This window comes from Schistocerca nitens, chromosome 3 (genome assembly GCF_023898315.1).
Source record: "Schistocerca nitens isolate TAMUIC-IGC-003100 chromosome 3, iqSchNite1.1, whole genome shotgun sequence".
Taxonomy (NCBI): Eukaryota; Metazoa; Arthropoda; class Insecta; order Orthoptera; family Acrididae; genus Schistocerca; species Schistocerca nitens.
The window spans coordinates 273632250-273657899 of NC_064616.1; the positions used below are offsets into that span (position 1 = coordinate 273632250).

General features: G+C 44.1%; 1 protein-coding gene across 2 annotated transcripts in view; it reads left to right on the forward strand.

The window, feature by feature from the left end:
• Positions 1 to 25650, forward strand: part of LOC126248241 (constitutive coactivator of PPAR-gamma-like protein 1 homolog) — a 240238-nt gene that overhangs the window by 135317 nt on the left and 79271 nt on the right. For both annotated transcript variants that reach the window (XM_049949081.1, XM_049949080.1), the window contains exon 11: positions 10963 to 11103. In XM_049949081.1, coding sequence (XP_049805038.1) covers positions 10963 to 11103 — 141 coding nt within the window. The remainder of the gene's footprint in view (positions 1 to 10962; positions 11104 to 25650) is intronic.

A 25650-nucleotide genomic window follows, 5' to 3' on the forward strand; every position in this document is an offset into this window, starting at 1 on the left:
CCCACGGAACATTAGAGCAAGCCGTAGTAGCCAATGTTGCAGAGCTCCCTGCCCCTCCAAAGGTTCAGTATGGTCCACCATCCAGTGCTGCCCCCCAGGGGATCCACAACTCTTTTGTGGATACGTGCGTAGCGAGCACGGGACCCCGAGCTGATGTGGCCTTCCTTCCTTTCCGGGCTGCATACCTTCCCTTTCCGCATCCTTCCCCATTCCCCATCTTCGCCACCCCCCCCCCCCCCCCTTCACCTCTGGCTCTTTCTTTCCCTTTCTCTGGGGTTATGGTTTGTGCCTACGTCCGGAGACGGACGCTTGTACATATACTACATTCTTCGCCTTCATTCCTTGCTTGTAAGTCTTCATCCTTCCTTTGTCCTTCTCTTTTCCTTACCTCTTCTCTCTACCTTCTCCGCTGCGGCGTTTGAGACCTCTCTTCTTTCCTTTCCCTTTCTCTTTCTTCCTCCCTGTGCGTGTCTGAAGGCCAACCCACGCACTTCCATGCGTAGCCGGTGACGGGGTAACGCGTAATTCCCCGCCCCGGGTAGACAGGTAGGACACGTACGTACCCCCTGGTAACGGCCAGGCCCAGGGAGGGGTGATTACCCGAGCTGATACCTTCCGAAAGTGCCGATTGGTCCCTCCGTCCGTTTGTCGGGAGGTGTGACCTGAGGTGTGAACAATCACCTAAGGCGGGAGTGCCCTCAGAGAGGGCCCCCACAAGGGAGGAGCGCGCCATCGGAGACGCCGGTAATCATGGGGGATTCTTCCGCAATGGTTTCCTCACCTTCCACTATGTCTGCTCACAAACGTAAGTTCACTGAGTCTCAACCACAGTCAGTTCTTCCATCGTTGCCACAGTTCCTTGTTGTTTCTCGGTCTGACGAAGGTCACGACTTCTCCACGGTCAACCCTTTCATTATTCAGAAAGGTGTCGACGCAATTGCAGGTCCTGTAAAGTCTTGTTCCAGATTACGGAATGGCACCCTGTTGTTAGGAACAGTCAGTGCCCTCCAGGCACAAAAATTGCTGCGTACATCACTACTACACACCTTCCCTGTCCGGGTGGAACCGCACCGTACCTTAAATTCCTCGCGTGGAGTCGTTCATACACGCTCCCTCGATGGACTGTCTGACGAAGAAATTCAGCACTACCTGTCTGACCAGGGCGTACCGGCTGTTCATAGGGTTATGAAAAGGGTTGACACGAACATCATTCCAACCGGCACTGTCTTCTTGACATTTGACAAAGTTCAACTACCATCGAAAATCAAAGCCGGCTATGAGATAATTTCCGTTCGCCCTTACGTCCCGAACCCTACGCGTTGCTATCGGTGCCAGCGGTTCAATCACACCAGCCAGTCCTGTTCCAATCCGGCCAAATGTGTTACGTGTGGCAGGGATGCCCATGAGGGTGCTTGTCCACCTCTATCCCCTCGCTGCATCAACTGTATGGGTGACCACGCCGCTTCCTCTCGAGATTGCCCCGTTTTTAAGGACGAAAAACTCATCCAGGAAATTAGGGTGAAGGAAAAGGTGTCGACCTTTGCTGCTCGAAAATTATTCGCCAGTCGACAGCCCACCGTGCCTCAGAAAGGAAACTACAGCACTGTCCTTGCTTCTCCTCGGCCAACAAAGGAGGCGGCCACGCAGACTTGCGACCTCACCTTTCGTGCCACGGTCGTCAGGTCGGCCAGCGCAAAGATCGCCCGTTCAACCTCACCACTTTCGCCTGCCCACTCTCTGGCTCACCCTTTGTCGAGTTCTGCTAAATCTCGAGCCCAAAAGTCAGACACCAAGACTTCGAAAAAAGAGCATACTCGTGAAGAGTTTTTACGTACGGCAACTTCCCAACCATCGGTTCCTCCTTCCTCTAAACATCATACTTCCAAGAAGGCTACAAAGAAACCCAGTTCCTCTCCTTCTCCGCCAAGGCGTGTCCCATCTACAGCACCACCTGGCGGAAGTCGCCCTCGGCCGTCTTCTGTGTCGCCGAGGCGCACTGCTGGCGGCCGATCAACCGGCCGGTCGCTTGTGGCAGGAGCTGCTCCTGACCAACCCATGGATCAGGATCTTCTGCCTTCGGCTGAATGCCATTCCATGCTGTCGGTCGCAAGCTCAGAGCAGTCGTTGAGTTGACAGCGACCTTGGTCGCATTCCTCCATTTTCTGTTCACCCTATGTCCATTATCCACTGGAATATCCGCGGTATTCGAGCCAATCGGGATGAATTGTCGATCCTCTTACAATCCTACTCGCCGGTCATCTTCTGTCTTCAGGAAACAAAGCTGCGTCCCCATGACCGCTTTGTTCTCCCTCATTTTCAGTCCGTCCGATATGATCTCCCCTCTGTTGAAGGCACTCCAGCACACGGAGGACTCATGATTCTTCTCCACGAAACTGTCCATTATCACCCAATCCATTTAAACACTTCCTTCCAAGCTGTTGCCGTCCGTCTTTCCCTTTCCGGATACACGTTCTCTCTTTGTACTGTATACATTCCATCGTCCATACCAATGGCACGAGCTGATCTCCTTCATCTTCTTGGTCAGCTTCCACCCCCATATTTGCTGGTTGGGGACTTCAATGCCCACCACCCGCTTTGGGGATCTCCACATCCTTGTCCACGTGGCTCACTATTGCTAGACGTCTTCCACCAAGCAGATCTAGTTTGCCTCAACACTGGGGTCCCTACGTTTTTGTCTGCCTCCACGGCAAATTTATCTCATTTGGACCTTGCGGTCGGTACTGTTCCGCTAGCTCGGCGCTTCGAATGGTTCGCCCTTGATGATACACACTCCAGTGACCACTTTCCATGTGTCCTTAGACTGCAGCCTCAACGGCCATATATGCGCCTGCGACGCTGGAAGTTTGCTCAAGCCGATTGGACACTTTTTTCGTCTCTAGCGACATTCGATGACCGTCACTTTCCCAGCGTCGACGATGAGGTCACACATATTACCGACGTTATTGTTACAGCTGCGGAACATTCAATACCACGCACCTCCGAATTGCCCCGGCGCCCCCCAGTTCCTTGGTGGAACGAGGCATGCCGTGATGCACTACGTGAGCGGCGACGTGCTCTCCGCGTTTTCCGCCACCATCCTACTTTGGCCAACTGTATCCGCTATAAGCAGCTACGAGCGCGTTGCCATCGTGTCATCCGCGATAGCAAGAAGGCAAGCTGGAAATTCTTTATTAGCTCATTTAACACCTTCACTCCCGCCTCGGAAGATGGAGTGGGCTTCGACGGTTCTCAGGCGCGCCTAGTTTCTCCCCGGTCTCTGGGCTCACTGTCGCGCATGACACATTAGTGGACCCCGTCGCAATTTCTAACTCGTTGGGTCAGCACTTTGCCGAGATTTCGAGCTCTTCAAATTACCCGCCAGCGTTTCTCCCGAAGAAACGTGCAGCGGAAGTGCGACCTCTTGCTTTCTCCTCTCAAAATCGCGAAAGCTACAATACTGTTTTCTCCTTGCGGGAACTCCAACATGCACTCTCTTCTTCTCGCTCCTCCGCCCCAGGACCAGATGGTATCCACGTCCAAATGTTGCTGCATTTATCAACCCATAGTCTGCGTTACCTCCTTCGCCTTTATAATCGAATTTGGACCGACAGTACTTTTCCCAGACGATGGCGGGAAGCTATCGTCGTTCCTGTTCCGAAACCTGGAAAGGACAAACATCTCCCCTCTAGCTATCGCCCCATTTCTCTCACGAGTAGTGTCTGTAAGGTTTTGGAGCGTATGGTCAATTACCATTTAGCGTGGTGGCTGGAATCCCACAGTCTTTTAACACCTGCCGAATGCGGATTCCGAAAGCATCGTTCTGCAGTTGACCATCTTGTTGCTCTCTCCACTTATATCATGAACAATTTTCTCCGGAAACGCCAAACGGTAGCAATATTTTTTGATCTGGAGCGAGCATACGATACCTGTTGGAGGACAGGCATCCTCCGCACACTGTTCTCTTGGGGCTTTCGAGGCCGGCTGCCCCTTTTTCTTCGCGAATTTATGGCAGAGCGCACATTTAGGGTGCGGGTGAACACTACTCTCTCCCGCACTTTCTCCCAAGAAAACGGGGTACCCCAGGGCTCCGTGCTGAGTGTTGTACTGTTTGCCATCGCTATAAATCCAATTATGGATTGTCTCCTTCCCGATGTCTCGGGCTCCCTCTTTGTGGACGATTTTGCGATCTACTACAGCTCTCAACGGAGCATCGAAACAGGCTTCCGTTTCTCTCCCAGTAAGACCGTTTGTGTTTATTTTTGGCGACGTAAGGAGTTTCTTCCGCCCTCCTTACATCTAGGACCTGTCAACCTTTCGTTTTCAGACGTCGCTAAATTCTTGGGTCTTACGTTTGACAGAAAACTGTGCTGGTCCTCCCACGTTTCCTATCTTTCGGCTCGCTGTCTGCGATCGCTTAACACCCTCCGTGTCCTGAATGGTACCTCCTGGGGAGCGGACCGAGTGGTCCTTCTCTGCCTCTACCGCGCCTTAGTGCGCTCGAAATTGGATTATGGAAGCATAGTCTACTCCTCTGCTCCGCCGTCTATTCTTCGGTGTCTCGACTCTATCCACCACCGTGGATTACGTTTAGTGTCTGGAGCTTTTTACACTAGCCCTGTGGAAAGCCTTTATGCTGAGACTGCTGAACCTCCGCTCTCCAATCGGCGAGCGGTCCTTCTAAGTCGTTATGCTAGCCATCTGTCTTCCATGCCTGCTAATCCAGCCCATGCCCTTTTTTTCGACGCCTCATTTGATGTAGGGTATGCTGGCCGCTCCTCCTCCCTACTACCCCCGGGAGTCCGCTTCCATCAACTGCTCCATTCTCTTTCCTTCCGCTTTCCTAAAACCTTTTTGACAACTTCGGGTACAGCACTGCCTTGGCTCCGTCCCCGGATCTGCCTGCTCCGTGACCTTTGTCGATTTCCCAAGGATGGTGCCCCTACACTTGTTTATCGTCGGGCATTTGCTGCTCTATGTGCACAAATGACGGATGCCACATTTATTTACACCGACGGCTCGAAAACATCGTTAGGTGTAGGGAGTGCCTATATTGTTGGCGACACCCCAAATCAATTTCGGCTTCCCGACCAGTGTTCGGTGTATACTGCGGAGCTTTACGCTGTTCTCCAGGCTGTCCACTACATCCGCCGCCATCGGCGGATACAGTACGTTATCTGCTCAGATTCTCTCAGCTCTCTCCTCAGTCTCCAAGCTCTTTACCCTGTGCACCCTCTGGTCCACCGGATTCAGGACTGTCTGCGCTTGCTCCATCTGGGGGGCGTCTCGGTGGCGTTCCTCTGGCTCCCGGGACACGCTGGTATCTGTGGGAATGAGGCGGCCGATATAGCGGCCAAGGCTGCAGTCTCTCTTCCTCGGCCAGCTATTCAATCGCTTCCCTTCACCGATCTACGGAGCGGTTTATGTCGCAAAGTTGCTCATTTATGGCATGCGCATTGGTTAACACTTCCCAATAATAAATTGTGGGAAGTGAAAGCTCTTCCTTGCGTTTGGACTTCTTCCTCCCGAACGCGTCGTCGGGAGGAGGTAATTTTAACTAGACTCCGGATAGGGCACTGTCTTTTTAGCCATCGACATCTTTTAAGCGGCGATCCTCCCCCACTCTGTCCCCACTGCTCTCAGCTGTGGACGGTAAGACACCTTTTAATTGAATGCCCCTATTTTAATCCGTTACGTGCCCGTCTACAGCTATCGCCTGATCTATCGTCGATTTTAGCAGATGACATGCGCTCAGCCGACCGCGTTCTCCAGTTTATTAGTGCTAGTGAAATGATGTCAGTCATTTGAAGCTTTTTTTGGGGACAACCAACCCCTTTCTGTAGTGGATTTTTAAGCCTTCCTTCTGCTTTTAGTTTCTCCAATTTTATGACTTTGTTCCCATTGCTGCTGATTTTCAGTTTCGTTTTTTTTTGACTATTTCCTAAGTCACAGGCTGGGCGCTAATGACCATAGCAGTTTTGCGCCAAAAAAAAAAAAAAAAAATCCAGTGCTGCCACTACCACTACCACTGCCACGGTTGTGGCTCTGAAGCCTCCGCAGGCTACAAAATCAGAGGCAAAGTGTCAGCCACTGATGGAGACTATGTTTGTAAGTGCTGTAGCATGCTGTACTCGATCTGGTCGTGACTGTGCACCATATCACGAGTATCCAAGTGTGCCGATTTCTGCACCCAGAACAAGAATGAGCAGTTGTATGACTCTGAACTGGTGGGCCGAAAGTCCAGCTCAACCCTCTCCACTGTGGCACCCATAAGAATGGAATACTGGATTCTGGTTGACAGCGGTGGTAGCCAGTGCAAAATGGTCTGCCACTGTATGCTCGATGTCTCCAGATGTTGTTTGGAGAAACCCCGTTTCAACAACACCGCTATAGGTAACCGACTGCCTACACTGGACATCCTCCTGATGGTTTCACCGCACTGTTGTAGAACAAGTGGAACAATTGACAGGAGTCCAGAAATGCTTGCCATAACCTTTCTGCAGAGAAGTGTATGTGTATTCGTCTTAATTATTCTCATTGGAGTTTTAATTTCTCAGAACTGTGTATGTGAGACGCCATTGTCCCTTTTAAAGACCCCCCCCTAAGTTTTCTGGGCCTCATTTTTTACTCCAAACTAAATGCAAAGTACCTCAAGACAAGGGCCAAGAACACACTGAACATCACGAAGTGTCTTAGCACAGGTCTTGGGGAGCAGACAGGGTGCACTTGCTCTAGTTTTATAGGACCTTCATGTGATCACAGCTGGGCTATGGGTGCACAGTGTACAGGTCAGTGAGGCCTTCTCATCTGAAGATCATTGAAACTGTACTATATTGTGAAGGGATCAGGCTGACCAAGGGCACTTACAGGACCAACCCCATAGCCAGCCTCTGTGCTGAGGCTGGTGAACCACCAATTACAATCCAGCAACAACTTACGGGACACATCGTTACCAGTTGGTCGTGGGCATCGAGGCTGTTTCGGATCCATGGAAAGTGTCTATTGAAGTCCCTTGGTGTGGGGTACCTACAGGGTCAAGTCCTGGGTTTTAACTGACTGCCACCCTGGTTATTGCAGAGACCCAAATTAGTTTTAGATTTAGTGCAGTGCAAGAGAGATTGCACTCCTACATATATTTATAATACAATATTTTCTGACATTTTCAATAAGCGCTACACTGTCTAGCTGTTGTCACAGATGGGTCTAAGCAGGGCAATTCCATTGGTGGCCCTGTGTGCCCTTTTGTTTTCCCTGATCATGTCATCAAGATTTGGTTGCCTCCAGACTTCACTGTCTTCGATGCCAAATTATCCGCGCTCTTGAGGATGCTGCAGTATATCAGCTGTGCCATACCTGCTAAATTTCTCATCTTTCCTGACTCCCTGAGTGTCCTTCGGTCTCTGCAACACTTGTAACCAGCCAGTGAAGTAGTTCAGGATATTCAGGGTGCCCTTCTCCACTTGCAAAGGCTGGAGAGGGAGATGTCTTTCTGCTTGGTGCCAGGGCACATGGGTATTGCAGAGAATGAAAGGGCTGATGTAGCAGCCAAGGACGCATGTTGTGATCCTCCGTTAGTTCCGTGTGCCATTCCCCTGCATGCTAGCACCTAGCTGTTGTGTTTCACGATAGGAAGAAGAATGGCAGGAAGTGACAGACAATAAGCTGCATCTAGTCTAGTCCACAATGCAGCTGTGGTGTACCACCACCTAGCCACACAGGCAGGCTGATATCCTCCTTACTGGCCTTCACATAGACCACAGCCCTGAGATGCATGGCTTCCTGCTTCAGTGAGAGGTCCCTCTAATGTGTGGTGCATGTGATGTACAGATCACTGTCCAACACATTTTACCAGACTGTGTGTTATTTTCAGACCAAAGGGCAATGGCAGATTTGCAGACAGATCTGCCCTCTACTTCAAGTGACATTCAAATAAATTTGTTTAGAGTTTTAAGGTTTTGTAATACGTTCAACGTGTTCCTGAAAATTTTAGGGAAATGTTCTTAATGCGTTAATGGGGTGACTGGCTCACCCACATTTTTTGTAAGAGGTCAGCCAGTCACACTTCCCCATGCTGCAGTCTTAGCTCTTCTCTCGTATTTCTTGTGTTCCTTCCAGTTTCAGCACCTTTAATGTATTTTACAGAGTTGTTCATCCTTGTTTTTGTAAGTTGTCAGCCAGTCACATTTCTCCGTGCTGTTATTTTAGCTAATCTGTTGTTTTCTATGTTTTCTTACCACAGTCGCTTCCTCTTGTTGTGTAGGTAGTAGTTTCTCCAAAAATCTCACACACAAACAAGTTGTGTAAAAACTGGCCAAAACTCTATCTGCTACGCTCATAATGATCTATCTTATTTACTTTTGCAGGCCACATGCTAGGTGTGTTCAAAAAGTATTGGGAATTTTCTTCTTCTTCTTCTTCTTCTTCTTCTTCTTCTTCTTTTTTAAGTAATTTTGTTTATTTGCCTACAGTAATGTTATCTCCTTCAAAGTAGTCCCCATGATATATTATCTGCTTATTCCAGCACTTCTTCCAACCCCTAAAACACTTCTGAATCACTGTCTTTGGGATAGCTCGTAGCTCTTTCAGCAGTGCACTTTTAATCTCATCTAAGCTTGTAAGATGTGGCCCATGAAGGTTCTCTTTACTTTTGGAAACAGGAAAAAAGCCATACAGGGCGATATTTACCAAATGTGGAGGCTGGGTAATCGTTGCAGAGTTGCCTTTGCCAAAAAGTCATGAAAGAGCATTGAAGTATGGGCAGGTGATTATCATGGTGCAAAAGCCATGAACAATTTCTACCCAAACTGGGGAATTCCCCCCTCCCCCCGGGATTGCTTCCTGCAAATGGTGTTGAACTTGTAGCTAGTGCTCCTAAATGATTGTTTGACCTTTTGACAATAACTCATCATACAGCTGTGCTGTTAAAAGCGAATAAAACACTGAGCAGAATCTTCACCATTGACTGCACTGGCCGAGCTTTTTTCAGTCTTGTCAGTGCAGAATGTGTCCACTGGGATGATTGAGCCTTAGTTTCGACGTCATGCCTGAACACCCATGTTTTGTCACCTGTTCTGACATTTTTCAGTAGCTCTGCATTGTTGTTGACTTCATTTAGCAACTCTTGAACAACTTCCATTCGCTGCTGTTTTTGTTCGATATTAAACACCTTTGACAAAAATTTTGCTGTCATATGTTTCATGCTCAAGATTTTGTGCCATGAGCCAGCTGACGTCCCAACATCATCAGCAACTTCTCTTATCATGATTCCACAGTTGTTCATAATCGTTTCTTTCACTTCTTCCATGTTTTCATCAGTTGTCGATGTGCTGGGGCGTCTAGAATCTGTGTCTTCTTCACAGCCATCTTTGTGATGCTAATACCATTCATGAACCCTTGTTTTATTCATAACGGACTTGCCAAAAGCAATAGCCAACATTTCTGAAACTTCATTATGTTTTATTCCATTTTTATAGCAAAATTTAATCAAAATTTTCTGATCCATCTTTAAAACAAATCAGTAATCTTCACTCATAAGCAAACACATGTAACCTGCTTGAAAGCTGACGACAGACTTAATATCCAATGTAGCTATTGTTGTGCAAATACATTTCAGACATGATTACCACCACAGCAACACAAAATCGTGCAAATTGGACTATTACAGCCTGGGAAATTACAAAATTTCCAGTACTTTTTAACACGCCTCGTACATCAACACTGCAGTTGTTATCTGTTGCTGTTGACGTAAAGATTAGTTAATTTCCATGCACTCAAAAAAAAAAAGTATTCTTACCCCGTATGTTTAGCTCAAGACTTTACTTGTTTTCATTCTTCCTTTTTAGTAGTAAAAACTGTTTCAAAAAGATTGTACTTCAGACTTTATATGAAAAAAATGTCAATTTATGGATAACTTGTGTAAGTAAATGAAAATGTAATTCCACATAACAGAAACTGTATATTTTAAAACGTCACCAAAATCTCCCCCCCCCTCCCACCCCCCCTCACCCCCCCCTCTCTCTCTCTCTCTCTCTCTCTCTCTCTCTCTCTCTCTCTCTCTCTCTCTCACGCACACACACTCAGAATGTAATGAAAGTACAGAATGTTTAATTCAATTGCTGCCAGTGTATTAAATTGTGAGAAGATAAGTCAACTGCTACATTCCGGCAAAACTGTTCTTATACAAAATCTTAGTCACAGATAACAGGAGTAAAACAGCTCATATCCACAGTGGAAAACCAATTTGAACTGTGCTATTGAAATTTACAGCGCACAGGTAACTTAAATGGCTGTTTTTATTTGGTTGAAAAATGCAAAAACACAGAAAAACTGCTGTGAATAGACTGTAGATAGTGACACAGTGCTTGAAGATGGCATGCTTTGATGTATTTCCAGATCACAAGTGGCACAGTTCTCCCTCTCATATTGTCCCATCTTACTTCTCACGCTGTCCCGTCTGCCACATCTGAAATGTAGCTGACATGGCACTTACTAATATACTATCTCCTCATTCTTTGGTCTCCTACTCTCTTCAGCACTTTTCCTTTCATTTTTGCCTTTCTCTGCTCTGCTCTTGACATAGTGATCTGTCCCTCCCCCCCCCCCTTCACCCCCCCACCTCCACCACCACCTGCATCTTCCTCCAACCAACCAGTTATCTTTTGTACTGGGAGTTGCACCTACTGAACGTAATTATTGACCAGCTGTTTTTGTCACTTTGTGATGTTTAACAAATTTTTCTTATGTTTTACCATATTTCTTTCGATAAATTCAGCTCTTGCAGATTTGTGAGACTTTTCCACCCACTTGTCACCTCAGCAACGGCATGTCAGGAAAAGAACAGGCCTCCTGTGATTATTTTGTGATAAAATTATTTAATTTTCCTATTATTTTTCCTCTATGACTTTTCAGCTTTTACAATGTTTCTTGAAGTAATCTCATAAGGCATTACTTTACTTATCATTTCAGAACAAACGGATGACAAATCAGGAGGATTCCCCAATAAAATATTTGACTTTACCTACTGTACCACCAGAAGTTATGCGGACTGCTAGTGAAAGACACCAGAAAGGCCTTATGTCACCATATATATATCAGATTTTAACTCAGGTAAGTGTTAAAACAAACTTATGACAAGTTGATACCAAGGATGATTTCAAAAGTATGTATATATTAGCCAGAATACTGCTGTATAGGGGCATTGGCATTGTTTCATTGTATGAAGCAGAGATATGAAAAAAAGTACCATTAATTTTGAAAGAGAAAATAAATTACTATGTGAGAAACTGAGATAAGTGCTCAGTTAATGTTTTGTTCTGAGGCAGTAATTTTTTACGAGTTGGTGAAAGTAATGTTCCTTTAAAATCCTTGTCAGTAAATGGTACAGCGTAACACTACATGAAATCTTAATGTGAATAAGGAAAAATAGGTAGCACTCTAGGAGAAATAAAAAGGCACTCGGAACATGATAAAAGTACTTAAAACGTGCTCTGCATGTGGCAGTAGTAAAGATTTGCACCAACAGGAAAAAATTACTCCAGGGACAAAACATTAAATGAATAGAGACAGAATTTCTGGCTAGTATTCACTTTCTGGAGGTGAAATACATAGTACTGGATTTAAAAGCCCACACACTGTATTTCTATGTGTGTGTTACTGGCAGTACTAAATATTTCACTGTCATAAGGCTAAGTGCAGGATAACACAGATTTAACAGATGTTAGGAGTATATAGGGAAAAAAAGTGGCTGGAATGATGATCAAATGCCAACATTATTAGTAACCTCATTAAGAAGAACAGGGAAGATAAACCAGATCAGCAAAGGCAAGGAGGGTTAGTTGGAAGGGGAATAGAGTCCTGAAGAGAAGAAACAACAAAGATGAAGAAAAGGAAAAGAAAACATTAACAGTACAGGCTTTTTTATGTGATTGCTTTAGTATGTGAACTGGAGGGAAATAAGATAGATGTAGAATAATGAGGAAAATATTGTTATTTTATTGAGAGTGGTGTTACATGAATAACAGGTGTAGAAAATATTTCATACAATACTAAGTGACTGGTAGCATGAGGGCAGTTTGACTCTACAGATTTTAATACTGGCATCAATAAAAGCAGTAAATAATATTACTTTGCCTTTTAAGCACGCATTCGAGGAGCCTTTTATAGAGTTATTTCTTTAATAGTATAAATTCTTTGATGTGGTTATTGCATCTTATGTGCGACACATTTCTTGTTAGTCATAGTAAACAATACCACCACCACCATTGTTACTTTAACCCATACCGTACCTGGCTCTATACTACATCCCGTAAGGTTAATGTTTAAAACTAGGTATTAAAGGTTCGTTGTTGGTAGCAAGAGTGGTATTACCATTTTGGCAATCAGAATTTCTGTAACAAAACTTTATTTTTATTTGGGCTTAAAATGGCACAGCAAATATCACACAGTTACTGACAACTTCTGTTGAATTGCTTTTTCCATGTAATTTCCATGTTGGGCACACACAGATGCACTTCACAGTGGTTTGCATAATGTGATGCAGATGAGACATGTCTTTTGCAGTACAGCAGTATACCAGCGGTACTACTTCAGCATCGCTGTACCTGTAGGGTAGTGGTTGCTAACTGACTGTAGTATCTTATATTGCTTTGTCATATAAGTCGCGATGCTGATTGGCTGAAAGTTAATTTCATGATGTCATATACAGTAACCAATCAGAAAAATAATATATTACAGTGTTTTCTAGCGTATTTGCATGAAACATAACTCCAATATCTGTAATTGATTAACTGTAATATTAAAGGTTTCCCCCACTTCATATGTTGATCTACTAGGCCGTATTACGAATACTCACTTGTATTTATTGCTTGTTTTGATTGATTTTGATTTGATTTTAACAGGAGAGCTAAAACAGCTTAGGTCTAACCCACCACTGCCCATACCGAAACTAGGTTTATTGTGCAGTATCGCTCCTTGTATATCTAGTAAAGCCAACCAGTGCCCTTGAATAGTGCAAGGAGTCCCTCTACCAGTTTTTTGTTAGATACAATTTCTTCAGGTCTAGTTGTCCTGAAGATTCTGTATCTTTTACTCTCCAGTGCCATGCATTCAAAGATTAGGTGTGATGCAGTTTCTTCACCCTCATCACAGATCCTACATTTAGGGTCCTCTTCCAATATACCCATTGTGTGTAGTTGTTTTTTGAAGTTCCCGTGGCCAGTCATCGGCCCAGTCATGAGTTTGATCTCTTTCCTGTTCAATCCCAGGATTACAGAGCTTCTTTTGAAACATGGCTTTTGGCCCAGTCATGAGTTTGATCTCTTTCCTGTTCAATCCCAGGATTACAGAGCTTCTTTTGAAACATGGCTTGGGCATCATTACCTTACCATGTTTTTGTTTATGGACCTTGGTCCAATATCCTATGTGCTGTTTCCTAAGCCAGTTCCATAGTTCTAATTTGATTGTAGCTTTGGTGATTGTCAACACAGGTTCCGGTCCAATAAATGGAGTTGTTGCCCCCATCCTAGCCAATCTATCGGCTTGTTCATTGCCACAGATCCCTGAGTGGCCAGGGACCCACCCTAGGTACACCCTATTGCTTCCCCCTAGCTCCACCAGAGCCCTGTGGCAATCTGCAACAATCCTAGATCTTGTTGCAGGAGCTGCCAATGATTTCAGGGCTGCCTGGCTGTCTGAATAGATGTAGATGCTACGATCATTGTAACACCTACTCATTTTCTCCTCCACACATGCCGTGATTGCAGTAATTTTGGCTTGGAATACAGAGGCCAGTTTCCCTAGAGAGATGCTGCTCTCCAGACTTTGCTGAACCCCGTACAACCCTGCCCCAACGTTTTGATCTGTTTTCGACCCATCGGTGAACCAAATGATGTCCTCCGTATGGTGTTGAACTGTTTTCTCCCACTGCTCCCTACTTCCAATTATTATGTTGTAAGGCTTGTCGAAGCAGTTAGGAGTTATTATATAGTCAGCGGGCATTTACCCAGCCATACCTATATTTACCTCACTCACTATGTTAGTGTGTGATTCTGGATATCCAAATGAGACCCAGTTTTGGCCAGTTTTTAAGTCTGCATGCCCCAGCTGCTGCCTCCATCTTAACCCAAAGGTGAAGTAGAGGCATGTCCAGCATGGCTTCCATTCCAGCAGTTGGTGTGCTGCTAATTCCGTCCGTTATGGCTAAGCAGGCCAATCTCTGCACCTTAGCAAGCTCTTTAGCAGCAACCCGCTGTTCTATCTTCTTCCACCACACTACGGCCCCATAGGAAATCCCAGCTCTAACCACTGTGGTGTATATCCAGTGCATACCCCTGGGGCGTAGGCCCCAGTTTTTGCCCCAGTCCCTCCTAGTACCCACTAAAGTGCTTTTTTCCTTGGAGCAGATACTCTTAATATGAGGTGTCCAAGTTAGCTTCTCATCCAAGGTTACCCCTAGATATTTCACTGTCCCCTTCACAGGTAGAGAGTTTCATCGAAGAGCTTTAGATTCCAACTTGCATGCTGAATATGTCTCTTCGTAAATGGCATTACAATAGTCTTCTTATAATTAACTCTCAGATCCTGTTTAATGCACCATTTTCCTGTTTAATGCACCATTTTTGAACAATGTCCAAACCTCCTTGTGCCATATTCCTGACTGTGTCAGTGAATTTGCCAAGTATTAATATGACAAGGTCATCTGCGTATCCTTGGCAGAAGCATTGTCTGGAATTTAGTTCCTCAATGAGTTCCACAATAGAGGAGACAAAACTCCTCCTTGTGGGCAGCCTCTAGTGGTCTTAATTACCATCTTTTCATTCATCATGGTAGCCTCTACCTTCCTTCCACTAAGCATGGCTCTGGTCCACCTACATACAATGGTCCCCAGATCATGCACCTCTGCTGCCCTTACCATGGAATCGAAGGTTGTGTTACTAAAGGCACCCTCGATATCCAGGAAGATGCAGAGGGCTATTTCTTGGAAGTGAAGTGCTTTTTCCACCTTCCCGGCGAGTTGGTGGAGAGTTGTTTCACATGATTTACCTGGTTGGTATGCATGTTGGTTCAGGTGTAGAGGGACCCTACATAGCCTCCTCTCCCTAACGTATACATTAACAAGTTTTCCCAGTGTTTTGAGAATGGAGGAGGACAGACTGATTTGTCTCATATCCTTGGCCTTGGTATGATCAATTCTCCCTGGCTTTGGAATGAAGACAACCTTCACTGCCCTCCAAACATTGGGAATGATTCCTACTGCTAAGCTAACCCTAAACAGCCTGCATAGGATTATTATAAGCTTTCCTCCTGCCTGTTGCAGGAGAGCTGGAAAAATTCCATCTGGGCCAGGTGACTTGAACGGCTGGAATGTTCCCACCACCCACTGGATTTTGTTAAAGTTCACACACTCCTTGGCAGATTCCCAGTCCTCTCTTCAAGTGTCTGAGAACTGTTGTCTCTCTTGGGTAACATACTGGTCTGTGTTATCCGGCAGAGCATATTGAGGAAAGTGAGTTTTGAGGAGCAATTCCAGCGTCTCATGTGCTGTCTTTGTATATTCTCCATCCTCCTCTCTCAACGTACGGCCTGGATTAGTTGGTACTCTAGTGAGAATCTTGTGAAGTCTAGCTTATGCAGCCGTGCCTTCCACTTCCTCACAGAATGCCTTCCAGGATGCCCCCTTTGCTTGTCTTATTGCAAGGTTGTAACTGACAAGAGCCTCACGATATTTAGCCCATTGTCCTTTGCGTCTCGCAATATTAAACAGTCTCCGTACCTGTTTTCTTTGCGTTTCCAATTTGTTATTCCACCATGGAACACTCCTATTTGTGCACTTCCTGGTGATTGTGCAGTTGTCTTGATATGAGGTCACTATGGCAGAGGTAACAGCCTCTGCTACTTCCTCAAATTCTACTGACTTCCTTATCATGGTTTTAATTTCCGATAAGCCTAAGTCAAGGTCCCTCCTATGTGTCTCCCAGTCTGTTTTCCTGGGATTTCTATAAGTCATGATGTGTCTGATTCCCATTTCAACCTTGAATTTAATGTACATGTGGTCCGATGAGGATGGCTCCAACACCACATGCCATTGTTTGACCTAGCTACACATCATCATGGAACCAAATATTATGTCAATTACTTCTTCCCTTCTGCTATTCCTGAATCTAGGTTCATTGCCCCTATTCAGGACCTCTAAGTTGTTAGCTAAGAGGAATTCAAGAAGGTACTCACCTCTACTGTTGGTGTCCTTGCTGCCCCACACTAGGTAGTGGGCATTGGCGTCGCACCCCACCAGCAGTTGGTCACCTTGCCGATGGCAAGTCTCTACCAGTCTCCTCACCTCCAAGGGAGGGAGAAAACTGTCTTTGTAAGGAAGGTATGCTGAGGCCAAGACAATTTCCCTCGTGATACCTTCCTCACATTGCCACATTTTGATGGTCACTAAGTCCCTAGAGCAGAAATCCATCATTGGCATGAAAGAAATGCTGTTTCTAACACAGATGCATGTTCTGGAGTTTCTTAGATTTCTAGCATAGATCAGCTTACCTCCAGTGCCTCCGAGGCCCGATACACCCCCTTTGTATAAATAGGGTTCTTATATCAGGGCCACGTCCACTTCCTGTCGCCCCAGGCAGTGGCTCAGGGCAGCAGAGGCCCCTTTACTGTGCTGCAGATTAATCTGCTCCGTCTTACTGCCATCTATGAAGTCTTTGAGAACCCTGATGGTGACCTGTGAGAACCCTAAAAACAGTTTCAGGTCCTGCTCCCACATCACCTTCAGGGACTTCTCACCAACCTCCACCACCAGGGTTCGTCCTTCCGGAGCAACCTTCTGGTTAATCACTCTCCAGTCTTCTGTTGGGACTTTTGGGTTCTGGGCCCCTATTTTCCCAAACAGAGTCTTGGGAGAGACTTCCTTAAGGATCTTGGGTACCCATAATGATATCTTTGCGGTCTTAAGAAACTCCACTGCCATCTTGACCAGCAGCTTCGCATCTTCCCACGGGGATATCGTGGGCACCTTGACATTGAGCCATTCTACTGTGTGCACCCCCTCACAGACAAAAATGAGTGCACCACGGTCTAGATAGACCTTCTTGAAGTTGGGACCTGGGCCAGCACCCCCCCCCCCCTACCCCAATCTTTTCAAAGAGGGCCATCTGTACTAGTTCCTCCTGCTGCGAGGTAATGGCCACCAGTGGATTACCTTCCTGGATAACTGCCATCCTAAAAACCAAGACTGCAGTACTATAGGTCTATCCATTTACTACCTGTCTTTGACGTTGTGGGGGTCTGCGTGTCCCCTTCAACCTGAGACAGTTTTTTCCTGGGGGTATTGGGTTCTAGTCCCTTTACTTCCCTCCATTTGTGTTTAGGAAGCCATTCTTTTCCTTCCTTTTCCCTCTGTTCCCTGAGTAGCTTCCTCCTTTGGGCCCCAGACAAGCCTTTGATCTTAATCCTCTCTAGCTTCTCAGTTACAGTTCCCACTTCTGGCTCAGGTCTAGACCCTGATTCAGTAGTGGAAGTGCCTTCTATCGGTTCAGTCCCCGATGTTTGGGTATCTGAGGTCTCAATTTGGCCCTCGGTTTCTTTTTCTGTAATAGTGTCCATGTTGGTCCCACGAGATTTGGGGATCTAGAAGGTCCACACCACGAATACCCCGCGTGGTGTAAGGCTAATTACTAAGGGAGGTCGCCCGGTATCCCTGAGGCTCTGTTTGCGACACATCTTCCCATGTGCCACACACCCCTCAGCACAGATCGCATCACACCTTGGGTTGGGTCATGGAATAGGGTAGGACTAGGAGTAGATAGGTAAGAGGGGACATAGTGGGACACTCTTAGTCTGATCTATCGGCTGAGGCCTTTCCGGCAGTAGGTCCTCTACCTTCGGCATAGTCCTCAGCTTCCCGCGGATATGCAAACGCAAGCCTCTCCACCCGCACGGACAGTGCTTAGTCAAGGTGGTGTCCCCCGGAGAGGATAGACAGCTTACGCTCGTGTGAAAATTGTGCAACGAATTTAACAATATGATTGTTTTACGTGACAGTTTGTCATATAATTTCCGAACACAGATTGTATATGCAAGGTTACTGCATTATTAATAGATGAACAACAGGCACATGTAATACAAACAAATCCGATGTTTGATAAAACAACAAGGATAACATTAATGTTTATTTCTCCTTAGATCATATTACATGATGCCAGGTATGAGAGCTTGAAACAAGCAAGAAAAGCAGAGTTGTACATTACAGGACTGCTAATAATTATACAGATTTTTGAATACAGATTCTCAACATTATTTTACCCGGTTTATCACCTCACCCAAATACTTATATATAGCTACTTGTATCTTGTAGGTCTGTGTTTCCATATTTTAGGCAGATATTTTCAGTGTGGATATTTCTGCTGCCTTGGAACTGCATGTACGTTGTTTGTGTACCATTTATGAACAAACTGTTACTACTGAAATACTGGTTTGCATTTTCTGTGTTCAGAGTAAGTTTTTCCTCCAGATCATTTTAAGTGCTATCACTAGCTACAACAGCTGTACCATCAGCATTTATCATGATATTTGGACCCTTTAGTGTACTCATATCATTTATGTAGAGAATGAAAAGCAGTTGGCCCAATACTGTGTTGGCTTTGAGGGGCTCGGGGATTCTTCCATACACTTGTTTATTAGAAATGTCAGTGGCTCTACTGGAAACTCTGAACAGTAATTAACTACTCTTGTACACATGTCATCCAGCCCTATTGCATTTTTTCATTTTGTGATTATTTTTTTATATTTCCATATCATTTGTGGGAGACAGGAATAAACATCCTGTTGCATTTACATTGCTTAAAGAAATATATTATTGTTTTTGTTTTGTGGGATTTTGTCATATGAGTTTGTGTTCGTAGAAAATGGAAGTGATTAAATGTGGGTCCAAAAATTCCTTTCCTTCCTTTTTAAGTAATATGTTGGTACTTATTTCTTTTCTGCCTGTGCTAATCAAAGTCCAGATAGTCTTTGCCGTATTAAGTGGATAATTGCTTTCTTGAAGTACATGGTCTTTATTTCTTTTAGCAATCTGCGGTAATCTCTCTCTCTCTCTCTCTCTCTCTCTCTCTCTCTATCTATCTATCTATCTATCTATCTATCTATCTCTTTTCATGTAGTCTTCATTACTGGTTTGATTCCCCCCCTCTCATATGGATGTTTCAGGCAGGCAGCAATCTATGAAGCAAAGAAACTACATGATATAGTAGACATTGGAAAAAGAAAGAAAGAAAGAAAGCAAAGAACTGGATGTGTAATTTACTCCGTTCTTTACCCTAAACAGAAAGATATTGCCATAACCCCTTAACTCTATCCTGTGCAAGCTTCATCATCTCCAAGTAACTACGGCAACTTACATCCTTCTGAATCTGCTCAGTGTATTCATGCCTTGGTCTTCCTCTACGATTTTTGCCCGCTACACTTCCCTCCAATACTAAATTGATGATCCCTTGATGCCTCAGAACGTGTCCTACCGGCCGATCCCTTCTTCTAGTTAAGTTGTGCCGCAAATTCCTCTTCCAAGTTGTATTCAATACCTCCTCATTAGTTACGTGATCTACCCATCTAATCTTCAGGTTTCTTCTCGAGCACCACGTTTCGATATCTTCTATTCTCATCTTGTCTAAACTATTTATTGTCCATGTTTCACTTCCATACATGGCTACACTCCATACAAATACTTTCAGAAACGACTTCCTGACACTTGAATCTATACTTGATGTTAACAAATTTATCTTCTTCAGATACGGTTTCCTTGCCGTAGCCGGTCTAAATTTTATATCCTCTCTACTTCAACCATCATCATTTATTTTGCTCCCCAAATAGCAAAACTTGTGTACTACTTTTAAGTGTCTCATTTCCTAATCTAATTCCCTCAGCACCACCTGATTTAATTTGACTTGATTCCATTATCCTCATTTTGCTTTTGTTGATGTTGATCTTATATTCTCCGTTCAGGACACTGTCCATTCTGTTCAACTGCTCTTCCAAGTCCTTTGCTGTTTCTGACAGAATTACAATGTCATCTGCAAACCTCAAAGTTTTTATTTCTTCTCCATGGATTTTAATTCCTACTCCAAATTTTTCTTTTGTTTCCTTTACTGCTTGCTCAATATACAGATTGAATAACATCGGGGATAGGCTACAGCCCTGTCTCACTCCCTTCCCAACCACAGCTTCCCTTTAATGTCCCTCGACTCTTATAACTGCCATGTGGTTTCTGTACAAATTGTCAATAGCCTTTTGCTCCGTGTATTTGACCCCTGCTACCTTCAGGATTTGAAAGGTGGTATTCCAGTCAGCATTGTCAAAAGCTTTCTCCAAGTCTGCATATGCTAGAAACATAGGTTTGCTTTTCCTTAATCTAACTTCTAAGATTAAGTCGCAGGGTCAGTATTGCCTCATGTGTTCCTACATATCTATGGAATCCAAAGCGATCTCACCCGAGGATGGCTTCTACCAGTTTTTCCATTCATCTGTGAAGAATTCGTTTTAGCATTTTGCAGCCATAACTTATTAAACTGATAGTTCAGTAATTTTCACATTTTTCAACACCTGCTTTCTTTGGGATTGGAATTACTACGAGGGCCGTTCAGAAAGTAACCTCCGGTTGATTTAAAAAAATACACCAAGTTAAATAAAAATATTTTAATATATACATCTTACAACTACATCTTTGCACTATTTTTCTACATAGTCTCCATAGCGATTGAGGCACTTATCGTATCTCTTCACAAGCTTTGAAATTCCTTCTGCATAAAAATCACCCGCTTGTTCCTGGAGCCAGCCTGTGACCGCATCTTTGAGCTCTTCGTCGTCATCAAACCGCTGTGACCCGAGCCATTTCTTCAAATGCATGAAGAGGTGATAATCACTTGCGCCAGGTCTGGACTGTAAGGTGGATGGTTGATAACGTCCCACTTGAAGGACTCAAGAAGGGCCGTTGTTCTGCGAGCAGAGTGAGGACGGGCGTTATCGTGCAAAAAAACGATACCGGAAGTCAGCATACCACGGCGTTTGTTCTGTATAGCCCGTCGTAACTTTTTTATTGTTTCACAGTACACGTCTTGATTAATGGTCGTACCACGTTCCATGAATTCAACCAACAACACCCCTTTGGCATCCCAAAACACCGTTGCCATCAGTTTTCTGGCAGAAAAATCTTGCGAGGCTTTTCTTGATTTGGTAGGCGAATTTGAATGTGCCCACATCTTTGATTGTTCTTTTGTCTCAGGGTTCACGTACTTAATCCAGGTTTCGTCACCGGTCACGATTCTGTTTAACAATGGTTCTCCTTCGTCCTCATAACGTGACAGAAAGTCTAATGCAGAGGCCATCTTTGAGTTTTGTGGTGGTCGGTAAGAAATTTGGGCACCCATCGTGCACAGAACTTACGGTAACTCAATCTTGCTGTCACTATCTCGTACAAGAGAGTCTTAGAAATCTGTGGAAAACCAGTAGACAACTCCGACATTGAGAAATGTCGATTTTCACGAACTTTTGCATCAACTGTCTGAACGAGTTCGTCAGTCACCAATGATGGTCTACCACTCCTCTCTTCATCATGAACGTTTTCTCGTCCACTTTTAAATAAACGTACCCATTCACGGACAACTCCTTCACTCATAACTCTTGGTCTGTACACGGCACAAAGCTCACGATGAATAGCTGCTGCAGAATATCCTTTGGCTGTAAAAAACCTTATGACAGCACGCACTTCACATTTGGCGGTGTTTTCTATTGCAGCACACATTTCAAACTGCCACAAAAACTAAACTAGCACAGGTACGACGTTCACTCGACCACAGCTTGATGCCGACTGACCTGTTGAGTGCGTGAACGCACAGATGGCGTCGCTACTCCCCCCACAACCCGCACTGTGACCAATCGGAGGTTACTTTCTGAACCGCCCTCGTATATTCTCATTGAAATCTGAGGTATTTCTCCTGTCCCATACATCTTGCTCACCAGATGCTAGAGTTTTGTCATGGATGGCTCTTCCTACGCTATCAGTAGTTCTAATGGAATGTTGTCTACTACTTCCGGGGCCTTTCAGTGCTCTGTCAAATTCTTCACCCAGTATCATATCTCCCATTTCATTTTCATCTATGTCCTCTTCCATTTCCACAATATTGCCTACAAGTATGTTGCCCTTGTGTAGACCCTCTGTATGCTCCTTCCATTTTTCTGCTTTCCCTTCTTTGCTTAGAACTGGTTTCGTATCTGAGCACTTGATATTCATACTGGTCATTCTCTTTTCTCCAAAGGTCTCTTTAATTTTCCTATAAGCAGTATCTATCTTACCCCTAGTGATGTATGCCTCTACATCCGTACATTTGTCCTCTAGCCATCCCTGCTTAGCCATTTCGCACTTCCTGTCGATCTCATTTCTGAGATATTTGTATTCCTTTTTGCCTGCTTCATTTACTGCATTTTTATATTTTCTCCTTTCATCAATTAAATTCAATATTTCTTCTGTTACCCAAGGATTTCTACTAGCCCTCGTCTTTTTACCTATTTGATCCTCCTCTGCCTTCACTATTTCATCCCTCAAAGCTATTCATTCTTCTTCTACTGTATTTCTTTGCCCCCCTTCCTGTCAATCGTTCCCTAATGCTCTCTCTCTAAAACTCTCTGAAACCTCTGGTTCTTTCAGTTTATCCAGGTCCCATCTCCTTAAATTCCCACTTTTTGTGGCTTTTTCAGTTTTAATGTACAGTTCATAACCAATAAATTGTGGCCAGAGTCCCCATCTGTCCCTGAAAATGTCTTACAATTTAAAACCTGGTTCCTAAATCTCTGTCTTACCATTTTATAATGTATCTGAAATCTTCCAGTGTCTCGAGGCCTCTTCCACAGATACAACCTTCTTTCATGATTCTTAAACCAATTGTTAGCTATGATTAAACTACGCTCTGCGCAAAATTCTACCAGGCGGCTTCCTCTTTCATTCCTTACCCCCATTCCATATTCGCATACTACTTTTCCTTCTCTTCCTTTTCCTACTATCAAATTCCAGTCACCCATGACCATAAAATTTTCAGCTCCCTTCACTATCTGAATAATTTCTTTTATCACATCATACATTTGTTCAATCTCTTCATCATCTGTGAAGCTAGTTGGCATATAAACTTTTACTTCTGCGGTAGGCCTGGGCTTCGTGCCTACCTTGCTACAATAATGCGTTCACTATGGTATTTGTAGTAGCTTATCTGTGCTCCTATTTTTTTTTTTTATTCATTATTAAACTTACTCCTGCATTACCCCTGTTTGATTTTGTATTTATAACCCCATATTCACCTGACCAGAGGTCTTGTTCTTCCTGCCACCAACGTCACTAATTCCCACTATATGTAGCTTTAAAGGAAGAGGCATTCAGAAGTGTGATTGGTAAGGAAAGTCTGCACGATGAAACTAATAAAAATGGTATGAGGGTTGCCCAGTTTGCTTTTGCAAAGAAGTTGAAGGCAGTAAGTACCTGTTTTCCAAGGAAAACTATCTACAAAGGGACATGGAAAATACCAGAACCAAATGAAGCAAACCAAGTAGACCATATATTGATATCAAAGAGGTGGGCATCCGATATGGAAAATGTGTGCACTTTCCGAGGAGCTAATTCTGATTCTGACAATTACCTACTAGGAGCCAAAGTGAGACAAACTTGCTCTGGCTGCCAGAGGAAGTAGTACCAGAGTAAAGAAATGGAATATAGAACAGTTGAAAGCTAGGTCTACTGTTCAGGAGTACCCAAACAGATTGAGACAGAAGTTACAAACAAAAAATGGTGGAGATGATATACACAAAGAATGGAACTCTATTAAAGATGTCATTCGGACAACAGCACATGAAATACTGGGGGAAGCAAGGAGGCTTAGCAATGAAAACTGGTATGATGAATGTAGACAGACAGTGGAACAGAAAAAAGGACGCAAGGCCGAAATGCTTGCATGGAATACTAGATCAAATCAGGCATTGCATAAAGAAAAGAGAATAGAGGCAGCGTGGGTATGCAGGAGGAAAAAAAGGGAAGCCATGAAGAGAAAGATAGAGGAGATGGAACAGCACTACAAAAGGAGAAAATTCTACAAGAAAATTAAAGAAGGAACTCAAGAATAGAAACCAAAAATACAGCTTGTAAGGACAAATAGGGAAATTTCCTAACAGATAAACAAGATGTTCTGGATAGATGGAGAGAATATTTGAAGGGAATTTTGGGGGGCAGTCCTACCAGGAATGAGCAGCCACTCTATTATACCGTGGATCCAGAAATAGAGGGACCAACATTAGAGGAAGTATGGAAGGTAGTGCATTGTTTAAAAAATTATAAAGCACCAGGAACTGATGAAAAAACTTCAGAACTGCTAAAAAATGGGGTAACTGATCTTCATAAGCAGATCCACAAACTTATTAAGTTGATATGGAATCAGGGAAGAATCCCAGAAGAATGTACCTTAGATGTAATCCAACCAATACACAATAAAGGAGACAAGACCTGCTGTTCAAATTACCGGGGAATTACCTTACTGAATGAATGTAACCTATCAGATCTTCTCTAGTATTATCTACAACAAGTTAGCACCATATGCAGAAGAGATTTGTGGGAGTATCAGTGTGGATTTCAGCCTAATAGATCAATATTTGTGTTCAGGTAAATACATGAAAAGACATGTGAAAATAACATTGAGCTTCATAACCTCTATGTAGACTTCAAGCAGGCCTTTGATAGTCTAGATAGAGCACAAATGGTAAATGATTTGCTGCTGCTTGGTATACCATCGAAGTATGTCTCACTTATTCAAGCAAAGTTGGCTGGTTCTAAGGCTGCAGTGCGAGTGGATGGAGAACTGAGCAATTGGTTTAGCATTAGTAAGGGAGCCAGCAAGGGGACACACTCTCTACAGTACTTTTCATTCTGACTCTCGAAGCAGCCATGCGGAAGCTTCAGATATCTGGTTACTTAGGCACAAAGTCGACTCAGATATGTGCATATGCTGATGATGTAACAATTGTTAGTAGAAGAAGGGTAACACTAGAGAGGACAATATGTGAGATGAAAGAAGCCCCAGGACCTAAAGGCGTTTCTATAAATGAAACAAAGACTAAGTACATGAATTTAACCAGGAAGGAAAATAATACCTTGGATAGAGTTATCAGCAGATGGTTTCAATTTTGAACATGTGCAGAACTTTTACTGTTTGTGCTCTAATATTAACAGCACAAATTCCATGTCAACTGAAATAAAACTGCACATCCGAAGTGGTAATAGAAGCTCCCACATTTAAGAAGTTGTTGGCCTCTAGGTTATTAAATAGGCAGTTGAAGCTGCAACTATACGAGGCCATGATCAGGCCATTTGTAACCTACGGATGTGAAACTTGGATGCTAACGAGTGTTGATGAGCAACAGCTCAGGATATTTGAACGTAGAGTGCTGTGTAAGATCTTTGGGGCAGTTCAGGATAATAATGGTTTCTGTAGATCTAGAACGAATGCTGAGCTAGACCACCTCATACAAGGAGCTGACATCATAAGAATAAAAGTAGAAGAATAGCCTGGTTTGGGCATGTCCTCAGGATGGATATTGGAAGAACAACAAAAAAGATTTTTAATGGAG